This window comes from Macaca fascicularis, chromosome 3, assembly GCF_037993035.2.
Source record: "Macaca fascicularis isolate 582-1 chromosome 3, T2T-MFA8v1.1".
NCBI classification, from domain to species: domain Eukaryota; kingdom Metazoa; phylum Chordata; class Mammalia; order Primates; family Cercopithecidae; genus Macaca; species Macaca fascicularis.
The window spans coordinates 122,992,093-123,006,862 of record NC_088377.1 but is presented as its reverse complement, the minus strand read 5'-3'; the positions used below and the strand labels follow the sequence as shown (position 1 = coordinate 123,006,862).

General features: G+C 39.9%; 1 protein-coding gene across 1 annotated transcript in view; it reads right to left on the bottom strand.

The window, feature by feature from the left end:
* Nucleotides 1-14,770, bottom strand: part of COL28A1 (collagen type XXVIII alpha 1 chain) — a 180,099-nt gene that overhangs the window by 104,329 nt on the left and 61,000 nt on the right. The window contains exons 16-17 of the mRNA XM_005550132.4: nucleotides 2,818-2,886; nucleotides 69-137 (exon numbers count right to left, since the gene is read on the bottom strand). Coding sequence (XP_005550189.2) covers nucleotides 69-137; nucleotides 2,818-2,886 — 138 coding nt within the window. The remainder of the gene's footprint in view (nucleotides 1-68; nucleotides 138-2,817; nucleotides 2,887-14,770) is intronic.

Below are 14,770 nucleotides of genomic sequence, written 5' to 3'. Positions count from 1 at the left end.
TGGCACTGATTAGAAAACAGCAATTATACTATAGATATATTAAACTCTGCTCTCATTTACAAAGTTACCTTGGAACCAGGTAAGCCTTGTCCTGGGGGCCCTTGTGGACCAGGTGGACCAATAGGACCTTGGATTCCCTTTAAAATAAAATTTTATAAAATAGTATTAGTGAAATTAAGTAGTTTCAAATCCTCTAAAGTGAAACTTTAGTTCAAACTCCATAATAAGTTACTTATACTCAATAAACATTTGTGGAGTGGGGTGGCAGAGGCTGCTAGTTAAACCACAATTTGCATTCTTCCCTATTTCCATATTAAGAGAAATTTTAGCTGGCCCATATGTCTGCCTAGAATAAAGACCATGTTTCTCAGTCCCTGTTGCAGCCAGGAGTGGCCATGTGGGCTAGATTCTAGCCAATGGGATGTGAATGAAGTGATGTATGTAATTCCTGGTTCATGCTAAAAGAAGAGGTATGCCTTCTCCTTTCCTTTTCCTCTTCTTCAGTAGCTGGAATTAAGAGAGGGTGGCCATCCAGGATCACGCAGATGAGGACAGCACCCTCAGTATGGCAGACTAACAAGACTGATTAATACAGTCACTATACCAGCTTGGAGTTTTAAGTAAGGAAAATAAAATTACATCTAGTTAACCTATTTCATATCTCTGTCACATGCAGGCAAACCTATATCCCAGTTGTCCCAATATATATGTATCAGGATGGTAAATTGAAGGTTTGACCTAGGCTCTAAGAAGCAATAGTCAGTAGATTCCAAATTGAAGAATGTTCAAACACTTGACTCCCTCCTTCACACTATAAAGGAGGTTTTTACACGTGGGTATAAAAAGGGATGTGCACATATATGTACATGTGTATATGTGGTTGTTTATATTTCACTCTATTTTGTAAAAGATCTGAGTTGATCAAGCCTCCAAATATTTAACAGAAATCTGTGGGCCATTTAAGAGATATTGTAAACATGTTGCTGGAAACAGAAGTTCCCTTATAAACACATGAGGGAAAACACTTATTTTTATAAAAGAAATAGGAAGATCGAATATAACAAGAATGTAATGGATAAACACATAAAATTAAAGATAAGATCATTGAATAACTGAGGTTAAATTTAAGTAAATGAACAGAGGTTAAATTTAAGTAGAATTTATATCATTTGTCTTAAAAGGTAAATAAATGATTTTCTTGCTCAGATCATTTTACAAATAGAGGTCTCATTTCCAATCAAGATCAGCTCTATAAGGACACATCTACCCAAAATTCTTTTTCTTTTTGAAAAGAAGAAAAGGGGGTGAGAAAATGAAAGACGTACAAGAGTTGCTTTGTTTTGTTTTGTTTTGTTTTGTTTCCCAAGCTGAAGAACAACAACCTCCACCAAGGAACAGCATTAAAGGCAACGAGAAGCTGTAGGTAGGAGGTCCAGAATTCACAGGCCATCTGGACAGACTTGTCTTTGAACCTCACGTTTAGCCCCATAGTAGTGACTCAGCACCAGGAGCACCGCAAGACCCAAGATGTGACAGCATTGTCCAGCCACTTTTGGGATCAGTAAGCCCCTGCTAAAACCAACAAATAAACTACAAGGCTTGAGAATGTCTGCTGGTATCATCAAATCATGATTTGAGTTGCCCAAATATCCAGCTCTTAATTATTATCTAAATATTTATACAGTTATCTTGGCTTCTTCTGTACCTTAAGATTCCTAGGACCTCTGTCAAGGGCAAGGTAATGGAAAAAGGAGTCATACCCAACTTTGCTGTTGTTTGGACTAACAAAAAAAGTAATAACAACAATAAATTAGCAGACAATTAGAAATAAACCCAAAGTTAATCTCAACAATGACATTTGGAATTATCTCATTTTTTAAATTCTTCCATTCTCCCACTACCCTAGATAAAGAAAGCATTATTCATTCTCTAAGCAATAGAATAATTCAAACCTTAATCATAAATCTTAATCGTAAATCTTAATCAAACCTAACCTGCCACTTTCTAACCAGGAGATATTTAGCATAAAACTGGATTTGTTGGTCACTTTGATTATGAGACTGCATAAGTATACGGTAAACAACAAAGCATACGGTAAACAAAAAACTACATGGTTAACAACAGTAGAGAGTACTGTTATACTATCTTCACATTATTTAGATTTATCACAATACCCAGATTTTCCAAAAGTTATCAGAAGATTTTGGAAGTGGTTCTAATCACGAACGTAGACATTCTTACAGATCTTTCTTTTCTTCTCACCAACGGGCCAGGTGTCATTTATAAATTTTCTCTGTGGTTTGCTTCTATTCAAGAAGGGTGCCCCTTAAACTAAGTGGTTACTTCTGATCCTGGTCCAAGTTTTAACTATAATACTTTTTTAAAAATTGGTATGTAGCTTGTTGGAGTGGTTGGTGGGGGGATACTACTCTACTCCTTTGGGAGAGAGTGGGGTTCAATTTTCACAAAGCTTCAAGGAGAAAAAAAATATACAAACGAGCAGGTAAGTAAACTGTTGTTCCCAAGGGGAACTAAAAATATTGCACCAAAACCTTTACCTTGTTAATTAGGTTTTAATGTTAAAAGTCACAGCCTCATGAAACACACTACCTATTTTTTAAGCCTTTGGAAGTTCTAAAAAATAATATCTTCTTATGAAACCATCTTATCCTTCCCTATATTCATTTCTGGACTTATACTCCATTGCAATTAACTGTCAAACACACTCATAGCTGTTTGCAGGACTGGCCTTCAATGAAGACCAAGATGGGGCTAGAATGTTCTGCACTGAAGGGAAAGGAAGAATGCATTAATTACCTGTTCCCCTTGACTCCCGATTCCAGGGATCCCCATTGGTCCTTGGGGTCCCACAGGTCCCATATCCCCCTGCACAGAAATACAACATTAAAACAAAATCTTATTATTTCATACTTTGCTAACCTGGAATTAGGCTATGTTAAAATCTATCTTTATACCATAAAAAAAGTTCAACATGGAAAATTATAAAACTTTATTTTATTCCTTTTAAACAGTTTATAGTTCAAATTCTCCAAAATAGTAAATGACATTTTGCTATTCGGTCTAAGTTGGTGAGCATTTGTATAGGCTTATATTTATCAATCATTTTTCTCACAAACAAAAATTCCTAAATAGTTGTTATAACACAAACATTTTCTGCTAAGATTATAACAGAAATATTTAAAAGTAGAAAATTCATAGGATATAATAAAAATAGAATTTGAGAGATAAATTGAAGAAAAATATTTTTAAATTTTCTAAATACCCTTTCCCTCCAAATCTTATTTAAAATGCATTTTGAAAATTAAGAAATGATCTCAAGTGAATGCAGCAAAATTAAAGAGCCCTATTTTTCTTCTTCCATGAAATTGAGAAAAGAAAATTAAAGTACCAACAAGAAGAACATCATTCATTCTTTCTGTGTCTTTATACAGATGTTTGTTGAGTGCCCATTATATGCCAGAAAGTGTTCCAAACACTCGGAAAACAACAGTGACCAAAACAGCTCAAAATCTCTGTCCTACGTTGAGCTTAGATTTTAGTAGGGGAAACAAGATAGTAATCAAGACAGGTAGATAAAATAACTAGTCTGTTGAATAATAAGTGTGAAGGAGAAAAATTAATCAGGGAAGAGAGGAGGCAGCGATGATTTTGGTTAAGATGTCCAGAGATGATGTCACTGATGAGAGGCAATGAGCCAGGTAGAAACCCAGAAGAAAAGCATTCCAGGCAGAGAAACAGCCAAAGCAAAGATCATGCCTGACATGTTCCAGAAACAGCAAGGAGACAGTGCTGGTGGAACCATCTCCATGAGGGAGAGCGGTAGACAATGAAGTCAGAGAATTATGGCAGTGGAGTCAGGTAGAAGGATTACTGGGGCCTTTGAGGCCATTGTAAGGACTTGGCTATTCTCTGAGTGAGATAGGAAGCCACTGGAGGGTTTTGAGAAGGGAAGTGAGAGATCTGACTTGTTTTTTAAGGCCCCATCTGGAAGCTGTATGGAGAACAGACTGAAGGGAGGTCTACGTGAGAGATGGTGGGGCACAAAGCAGCGTGTTGAGAGCAGAGGTGGTGGGGAGTGCTCAGAACCTGGATAATGTTGAAGGTAGAGTAATGGGATTTGCTGAGGATTGAGAGGACTCCGGGATGTCTCCAAGGCTTTTGGCAGAATAGAGTTGTCATTGACCAAGAAGAAAAAGCCTGAGAGAAAAGCAAGGTTTGAGGTAGAGGGTGAGATCAGGAGTTCAGTTTTGGACATGTTTAGTTTGAGATGCCTAAAACGAACATTCGAATAGAGATATCAAGTAGGTGGGGGAGGCCTGGGATTAACATAAATTTGGGAGCCCACAGTATATAAATGATATTAAAGGCCATAATTGAGTGACTTTGCCAAGTAATGGAAAAAAGAGACGGTCCCAGGACTGAGCCTGCCCTTTAAGCACTCCAATCATTAGAGGTCAGAGATGAAGAAGCCGCAGCGGAGACTGAGAAGGAAGCAGCCAGAGAGACGAAGTGAAGAGAGTGTTTCAAGAAGGTGAGGGGGCCGGGCGCGGTGGCTCAAGCCTGTAATCCCAGCACTTTGGGAGGCCGAGATGGGCGGATCACGAGGTCAGGAGATCGAGACCATCCTGGTTAACACGGTGAAACCCCGTCTCTACTAAAAAATACAAAAAACTAGCCGGGCGAGGTGGCGGGCGCCTGTAGTCCCAGCTACTCGGGAGGCTGAGGCAGGAGAATGGCGTGAACCCGGGAGGCGGAGCTTGCAGTGAGCTGAGATCCGGCCACTGCACTCCAGCCTGGGTGACAGAGCGAGACTCCGTCTCAAAAAAAAAAAAAAAAAAGAAGGTGAGGGATCCATCTGTCAAATGCTACCAACAGGGCAAATAAATTGACAACAGAGAATTGACTACTGGATTGAGTAACATAGTTAAGATGTTCATTTTAATTGCAGTTGTATTTAGACTATATTAGGGCTGCAAAACTTTTAAACAGTTGGATAGTAAACATTTTGGACTTGAGGGTCATAATAACGTCTCTTTTGTAATTGATCAATGCTGCATTGGTAGTACAAAAGTAGCCATAGATAATACATAGTGAACAAGTATACCTGTGCTCCAATAACATTTTATTTATAAAAACAGGCAGCCAGCTCCACAGTTGGCCAATGTTTGAACTAAATAAATGTTTTTATGAAGAAAAATGTATCATTTAGCAGGCACGGTGGCTCATGCCTGTAATCCCAGCACTTTGGGGGGCTGAGGTGGGTGGATCACCTGAGGTCAGGAGTTCGAGACCAGCCTGACCAACATGGAGAAACCCCATCTCTACTAAAAATACAAAATTAGCTGGGCATGGTGTCACGTGCCTGTAATCCCAGCTACTTGGGAGGCTTAGGCAGGAGAGCTTGAACAGGGGAGGTGAATGTTGCGGTGAGCTAAGATCATGCCATTGTACCCCAGCCTGGGAAACAAGAGCGAAACTCTGTCTCAAAAAAAAAAAAAGTATCATTAGATCAAACTTTATATAATATTAAATATATAGAACCTGTACTAAGAGATGCCCTGGAATACACTCCTTAGTGTTCTACTTTCTATCAACCCTTGATCTACATCAATATTATGGAAGGAAAACATAATAGACTCAAGTTCTGGCTCAGAGCTGGATTATTCTGATTCAGAACTTGATTTCTTATGCATCAGATATTGTGCTAAATGCTTTACATCCTTTCATTTATCCTCACAACAACCCCAGTAAAGTGGCGATCCCCATTTTTCAGATGAGCGTAAGTAACTCACCCCAGGTCACACAACTGTTAGATGGCAGAAGTGAGAGTCAAGTCCACTCTGACTCCAAAACCAAACTCACAGCCACTAGTTTGCAAATATTTGTTAAACACGTAAGAGAGGGTCCCTTTTTGTGCAGTGTTATTGACGTTTAAATACTCACGCCATAAGTACAACTTTGTTTTGTACCTTTATATATGAGAGGCCTTATCAGAGGCATGTGTATATTATCACTTGAATCACAGACACCAAGGTCTCTGAATCTAGTGTTATATGTAAAAGAATAGGAAAGGAAGAAAGGAAAAAGAAGATAGTATTGAGGGAACAGCAGATAAAAGCTTTGCTATGTAATAATATCCTGATATTTCAAAGTGTTTTCTTTGCATGAGCTCCAGATGTAAAAATACATGCACCATGTCACAACACCACCTGAAAAAGTTAATTTACTGAACTCATAAAACAATGATTCTGTTGTATTCAGTTCTCACTGCTCCAAAGGAAGAAAGAGCATCTTATGTATTTTTTGGAGTTTTTTGGAGTATTTTGGAGCTGCAGTACAACCAGAGCTAAGAGACTTGAAAAAAGAATTGTATTGCATCTAAAATTCATATCACTATTTATTTCTGCTATTTAAATACAAACAGCTAGAAGAAATAACTACCAGCAAATGAAAATAAGTCACTCAAGATTGAAACCCAACACTTGATATAATCATGAATATCAATTGTTATTCCAATATAATATACAATATAACGATATGCTTAAAGGCTGATATATAAATGACTCTGAATTGATATGAGCTCTCTGCTTTTTTACACATTTCTTATATCCTTCCCCCTCTGGCAGCTTCACTTACACTGCTTTTTATGGCTGTATCAGCCTCTAGTAGCTTCTATCACCAGCCCCATTCCCATTTCTAATCTGGTATAATCTGCAGCTGTTGTAAAGAAAACAAATAGCCAGTGAAAAAGAGAAAAGCAATCCCTAACAACGAGGAGCTGACCTGACCCTGGCAACTAGGCTATCGTGCCAAACACGAACAATTTGACAAATCACCAAGATCATACAAGGCCACCCCATGACTGTGATGGACCAAGAGGAAAGCCAGACTATTCCATAATTATATCTAAGCACAGACGAAAACAGCAAACACTGTACAAAACCCTCAAATGATCAAACATCTCCAATATTGGCTAAAATGAGTGATGGCTACTTCTACCAGTTATGACTCAGCCTAACTCCATTTGTCCCAACTTCTAGATGAGATTCATTAAATACCCAATCCTAAACTTATCTCCGATTATTGATAACATTCAACCCAGAGCCCATCCCTGATTCCTTTTTTTTTTTTTTTTTTTTTTTTTGAGATGGAGTCTCACTCTGTCACCCAGGCTGGAGTGAAGTGGCGCAATCTCAGCTCACTGCAAGCTCTGCCTCCCGGATTCACGCCATTCTCCTGCCTCAGCCTCCTGAGTCGCTGGGACTACAGGCATCTGCCACCATGCCCGGCTAATTTTTTTTTTTTTTTAGTAGAGACGGGGTTTCAATGTGTTAGCCAGGATGGTCTCGATCTCCTGACCTTGTGATCCACCCTCCTCGGCCTCCCAAAGTGCTGGAATTACAGGCGAGAGCCACCGCGCCTGGCCCTGATTTCTTAAATGATTCCCAAAAATCACCTAACACAAGCGCAAATCCTATGAAATATCTTTCATCCTCTTCCTGAGTTCCTGTAGGTTCATCGTATGTGGTCTCCCTCCCTACAGAGTCAACAAGCCTTGCTAAAACTCTGGATGGATTCCTGTTGGTCCTTGTGGGAGGGCATCAACACTAGTTTTCTTAAATGAGTTTCCTTATTTTAACCCAATTGAAAAATATTTTAAGATAATATATTTGAGTGGGAGCCTAGGGATGGATATACACTTCTATAACAAGGTCAAGTCAGTGTTTTTAACAACTATTTTCTTTACTAAGAAGAAATATCTTTTGATAACGTCTGGATTCAGAGCTGCTTTACTGATGGTAGAAGTCACTGGATGTCAGAACCCAAATAAGTGAGACATTACAATAAATAGAAATAATCAAGTTTCTCAGATCATAGGTCATCCTACATAATAACATATCTTGCATATACTAGATTTGGAGATCATGGTGGGCAGGAGGCAGGACTAGATTGCAGCTCCCACTCGGATGGAAAGAACAGCACGTGGAGGCTCGCATTGTGAACCTTTGCTCCAGAACGACTGCAGGAATACATTAGGAAAGCCATGAAAACCCATACTTGCTGAAGGAAATGGATTGCTCCTGCAGGACCCAGGAGACACCCCAAATATTATGAGTGCCCAAACTATGGAAATGGGAAAGGGAGATTGTCCGCCCCTGAACACATACCCCACTAGGTCTAGATTATGGAAGCTGAGTCAATTGATAGAGCCGAGCGAAATACAGGGGTAGAAGAAACAGTGGGAAAAATCCCTGTGGGCTCAGTGGGTCCCCTAGCAAGCCATCTCTGCCTCACATCACTGGGGTCCTTGAGGATGTCTGCCAGAGGCACTGGGAAAAGGCCACAGTGGGAAGGAAACCTCCGACTGAACTTTGTAACAATTTCAACAGATTGAGAAGTCTCCTGGTCAGAACTCAGGAAAGGGCGTGAATCCAGTGTGCAGACTCCACAGGCAGGGGAAGAAAGAAAGCTCTACTGACTTTCCTAGTTGGGAGGCGGGAAGCCTGGGACAAGTTCTCAACCCTGCTCACCCACTGCCTGGAAACAGACTCCATGTTGTTGGAGGGGCACAGTGGGAGCGAGACCGGCCCTTCGGTTTGCATGGGAGCTGGGTGAGACCTGTGACTGCCGGCTTTCCCCCACTTCCCTGACAACCTGCATGGCACAGCAGAGGCAACCATAATCCTCCTAGGTACACAACTCCATTGACCCTCATCCCCCACAGCAACCACAGCAAGACCCACCCTAGTAGAGTCTGCGCTCAGACACACCTAGCCTTGCTCCCACTTAATAGTCCTTCCCTATCCACCCTGGTAACTGAAGACAAAGGGCATATACTCATGGGAGTTCTAGGGCCCCGTCCACCACCTATTGCTTCCCATACTACCATAGCTGATGCTCTCTTGAAAGCACTACCTCCCAGCAGGAGGCCAACCAGCACAAAAATACTGCACTAACCAACAAAAGCTAAGGACCTTCACAGAGTCCATTTCACCCCCCTGCCACCTCCACTGGAGCAGGTGCTGGTATCCATGGCTGAGGGACCCACAGATGGTCCACATCATAGGACTCTGTGCAGACAGCCCCCATTATCAGCCTGGAGCCCAGTAGACTTGCTGGGTGGCTAGATCCAGAAGAGAGATAACAATCACTACAGCTCGGCTCTCAGGAAGCCACGTCCCTAGAAAAATGGTGAGACTACTACATCAAGGGAACACCCCATGGGACAAAAGGAATTTAATGACAGCCTTGAGCCCTAGAACTTCCTTCTGACAGAGCCTACCCAAATGAGAAGGAACCAGAAAACCAACTCTGGCAATATGACAAAACAAGGTTCTTTAACACCCTCCAAAAAATCACACTAGCTCACCAGCAATAGATCCTAACAAGAAGACATCCCTGATCTACCTGAAAAAGAATTCAGGAGGTGAGTTATTAAGCTAATCAGGAAGGCACCAGAGAAAGGTGAAGCCCAATGTAAGGAAATTTTTAAAATGATAAAAGAAATGAAGGAAGAAATATCTGATGAAATAGATGGCATAAATAAAAACAATTAAAACTTCAGGAAACATGGATGCACTTATAGAAATGCAGGCTAGGCACGATGACTCACGCCTGTAATCCCAACACTTTGGGAGGCCGAGGCAGGTGGATCACCTGATGTCAGGAGTTTGAGACCAGCCTGACCAACATGGAGAAACCCCGTCTCTACTAAAAATACAAAAATTAGCCAGGCGTGGTGGCGCATGCCTATAATCCCAGCTATTCGGGATGCTGAGGCAGGACAATCACTTGAACCCAGGAGGCGGAGGTTATGGTGAGCTGAGATCGCATCATTGCACTCCAGCCTGGGCAACAAGAGCGAAACTCCACCTCAAAAAAAGAAAGAAATGCAAAACCCTCTGGAAACTCTCAGCTATAGAATTTAACAGACAAAAGAAAGAACTTCAGAGCTCAAAGACAAGGTTTTCGAATTAACCCAATCCAACAAAGACAAACAAAAAAGAATAAGAAAATATGAACAAAGTGTCCAAGAAGTCTGGGATTATGTTAAGCAACCAAACCTAGGAATAATCGGTGTTCCTGAGGAAGAAGAGAAATCTAAAAGTTTGAAAAATATATTTGGAGGAATAATCGAGGAAAACGTCCCCACCCTTGCTAGAGAATTAGACATCAAAATACAAGAAGCTCAAAGAACACCTGGGAAATTCATCACAAAAAAGATCATCACCTAGGCACCTTGTCACCAGGTTATCTCAAGTTAAGATGAAGGAAAGAATCTTAACAGCTTGTGAGGCAAAAACACCAGGTAACCTAAAAATGACAATCTATCAGATTAACAGCAGATTTCTTAACAGAAACCCTACAAGCTAGAAGGGATTGGGGTCCTATCATCAGCCTCCTCAAACAAAACAATTATCAGCCAAGAATTTTGTTTCCACTGAAACTAAGCTTCATAAATGAAGGAAAGATACAGTCTTTTTCAGACAAACAAATGCTGAGAGAATTTGCCACTACCAACCCAGCACTACAAGAACTGCCAAAAGGAGTTCTAAATCTTGAAACAAATCCTGGAAACACATCAAAACAGAAACTCTTTAAATTATAAATTTCACAGGACCTATAAAACAAAAATACAATTTAAAAAAAAGGTATACAGGCAACAAATAGCATGATGAATGGTACCTCACATCTCAATACTAACATTGAATGTAAATGGCCTAAATGCTCCACTTCAAAGATATAGAATTGCAGAATGGATAAGAATTCACCAACTAACTATCTGCTGACTTCAGGAGACTCACCTAACACATAAGGACTCACTTAAACTTAAGGTAAGGGGATAGAAAATGACATTTCATGCAAATGGATGCCAAAAGCAACCAGGGGTAGCTATTCTTATACCAGATGAAACAAACTTTAAAGTAGCAACAGTTAAAAAAGACAAAGGTCATTATATAATGATAAAAGGCCTTGCCCAACGGGAAAATATCACAGTCCTAAATATATATGCACCTAACACTGGAGCTCCCTAATTTATAAAACAATTACTAATATACCTAAGAAATGAGAGAGACAGCAATACAACAACCGTAGTGCACTTCAATACTCCACTGACAGCACTAGACAGGTCATCAAGACAGAATGTCAACAAAGAAACAATGGATTTAAACTATACTCTGGAACAAATGGACTTAACAGATACTTACAGAACGTTCTACCCAACAACCACAACATATACATTCTACTCAACAGTGCATGGTACTTTCTCCAAGATAAAGCATATCAAAGGCAACAAAACAAGCCTCAGTAAGTTCAAGAAAATTGAAATTATACCAAGCAGTCTTTCAGACCACAGTGGAATAAAACTGGAAATCAACTCCAAAATGAACCTTCAAAACCATGCAAATACATGGAAATTAAATAACCTGCTCCTGAAAGATCATTGGGTCAAAAATGAAATCAAGATGGAAATTTAAAAATTCTTCGAACTGAATGACAGTAGTGACACAACCTATCAAAACCTCTGGGACACTGCAAAGGTGGTGATAAGAGGAAAGTTCATAGCCCTAAATGCCTATATCAAAAAGTCTGAAAGAGCACAATCTAAGGTCACACCTCAAGGAACTAGAGAAACAAGAACAAACCAAACCCAAACTCAGCAGAAAGGAAATAACCAAGATCAGAGCAGAACTGAATGAAATTGAATATAAAAAATTCAAAAGATAAATGAAACAAAAACTCGTTCTTTGAAAAGATAAATTGGTTGGGTGTGGTGGCGCACGCCTGTAATCCCAGCACTTTGGGAGGCCAAGGCGGGCGGATCAGAAGGTCAGGAGATTGAGACCATCCGCTAACACGATGAAACCCCATCTCTACTAAAAATACAAAAAAGTCAGTCGGGTGTGGTAGCGGGCGCCTGTGGTCCCAGCTACTTGGGAGGCTGAGGCAGGAGAATGGCATGAACCCAGGAGGCGGAACTTGCAGTGAACCGAGATCGTGCCACTGAACTCCAGCTTAGGGGACAGAGCAAGACTCCGTTTCAAAAAAAAAAAAAAAAGACAAAGAAAGGAAAAGATAAATTGATAGACCATTAGCAAGATTAACCAAGAAAAGAAGGGAGAAAATCCAAATAAGCTCAATTAGAAATGAAACAGGAGATTTACAACTGGCACCAAAAATCAAAAAGAAATCCAAACAGAAATCCAAAAGATCATTCAAGGCTACTATGGACACCTTTATGCACATAAACTAGAAAACCTAGAGGAGATGAATAAATTCCTGAAAAGATACAACATTCCTAGCTTAAATCAGGAAGAAGTAGATACCCTTAACAGACCAATAACAAGCAGTGAGATCGAAATGGTAATTTAAAAATTACCAACAAAAAATGTCCAGGACTAGACGGATTCACAGCAAAATTCTACCAGACATTCAAAGAATTGGTATCAATCCTATTGACACTTTTCCACGAGATAGAGAAAAAGGGAACCCTCCCTGAAACAGTCTATGAAGCCAGTATCACCCTAATACCAAAACCAGGAAAGGACATAACCAAAAGAGAAAACTACAGACCAATATCCCTGCTGAACATAGATGCTAAAATCTTTAACAAAATACTAGCTAACTGAATCCAACAATATATAGAAAAGATAATCCACCATGATCAAATGGGTTTCATACCAGGGATGCAGGGATGAGTTTAACATACACAAGTCAATAAATGTGATACACCACATGAACAGAATAAAACAGGCTGGGCACGGTGGCTCACACCTGTAATCCCAGCACTTTGGGAAGTCAAGGCAGGTGTATCACTTGAGATCAGAAGTTCGAGACCAGCCTGGCCAACATGGTGAAACCCCATCTCTACTGAAAATATAAAATTTAGCTGGATATGGTGGTGGGCACCTGCAATCCCAGCTACTCAGAAGGCTGAGGCAGGAGCCTTCTGCTTCAACCTGTGAGGTGGAGGTTGCAGTGAACTGAAATGGTACCACTGCACTCCAGCCTGGGCAACAAGTGAGACCCTGCCTCAAAAAAACAAAACAACAAACAAAAATCACATGATCATCTCAATAGATGCAGAAAAAGCATTTGACAAAATCCAGCATCACTTTATGATTAAAACTCTCAGCGAAATTGGCATACAAGGAGCAAACCTCAAGGTAGTAACAGCCATCTATGACAAACCTATAGCCAACATAATACTGAATGTAGAAAAGCTGAAAGCATTTCCTTTGAGAGCTGGAACAAGACAAGCATGCCCACTCTCACCACCCCTCTGCCACATAGTACTGGAAGCCCTAGCCAGAGCAATCAGATTAGAGAAAGAAATAAAGAACTTCCAAATTGGTAAAGAGGAAGTCAAACTGTCTGTTTGCTGATGATATGATTATTTCCCTAGAAAACCCTAAAGACTCCTCCAGAAAGCTCCTAGAATTGATAAAAGAATTCAACAAAGTTTCCAGATACAAAATTAATGTACACAAATCAGTAGCTCTTCCATACACCAAAAGCAAGCAAGCTGAGAATCAAATCAAGAACTCAACCCTTTTTACAATAGCCACGAAAAATAAAATAAAATACTTAGGAATATACCTAACCAAGGAGGTGAAGGACCTCTACAGGGAAAACTACAAAACACTGCTGAAAGAAATCATAGATGACACAAACAAATGGAAACACATCCCATGCTCATGGATAGGTAGAATCAATACTGTGACAATGACCATTCTGCCGAAAGCAATCCACAAATTCAATGAAATTCCCATCAAAATACCACCATCATTCTTCACAGAATTAGAAAAAACAATTCTAAAATTCATATGGAACCAAAAAAGAGCCCACATAGCCAAAGCATGACTAAGCAAAAAGAACAAATCTGGAGGCATCAATTACCTGATTTCAAACTACACTATAAGGCCATAGTTACCAAAACAGCATGGTACCGGTATAAAAATAGCCACATAGACCAGTGGAACAAAATAAAGAACCCAGAAATAAACCATCATACTTATAGCCAACTGATCTTTGACAAAGCAAGCAAGAACATAGAGTGGGGAAAGGACACCCTATTCAAGTGGAATAATTCAGCTGTAATAATTGGCAAGCCACATGTAGAAGAATAAAACTGGATCCTCATCTCTCACCTCATACAAAAACCAGCTCAAGATGGATCAAGGACTTAAATCTAAACCTGAAACTATAAAAATTCTAGAAGATAACATTGAAAAAACCCTTCTAGACATTGGCTTAGGCAAGGATTTCATAATGAAGCACCCAAAAGCAAATGCAATAAAAACAAAGATAAATAGCTGGGACCTAAACTAAAAAGCTTTTGCACAGCAAAAGGAACAGTTAGCAGAATAAACAGACAACCCACAGAATGGGAGAAAATCTTCACAATCTATACATCTGACAAAGGACTAATACCCAGAATCTTCAATGAACTCAAACAAATTATCAAGAAAGAAACAAACAATCCCATCAAAAAGTGGGCTAAGGACATGAATACACAATTCTCAAGAGAAGATATACAAATGGCCAACAAACATGAAAAAATGCTCAACACCACTAATGATCAGGGAAATGCAAATCAAAACCACAATGTGATACCACCTTATCCTGCAAGAATGGCCGTAGTCAAAAAAATCAAAAAATAATAGATGTTGGCGTGGATGCAGTGAACAGTGAATACTTCTACCTTGCTGGTGGGAATGTAAACTAGTGCAACCAGTATGGAAAA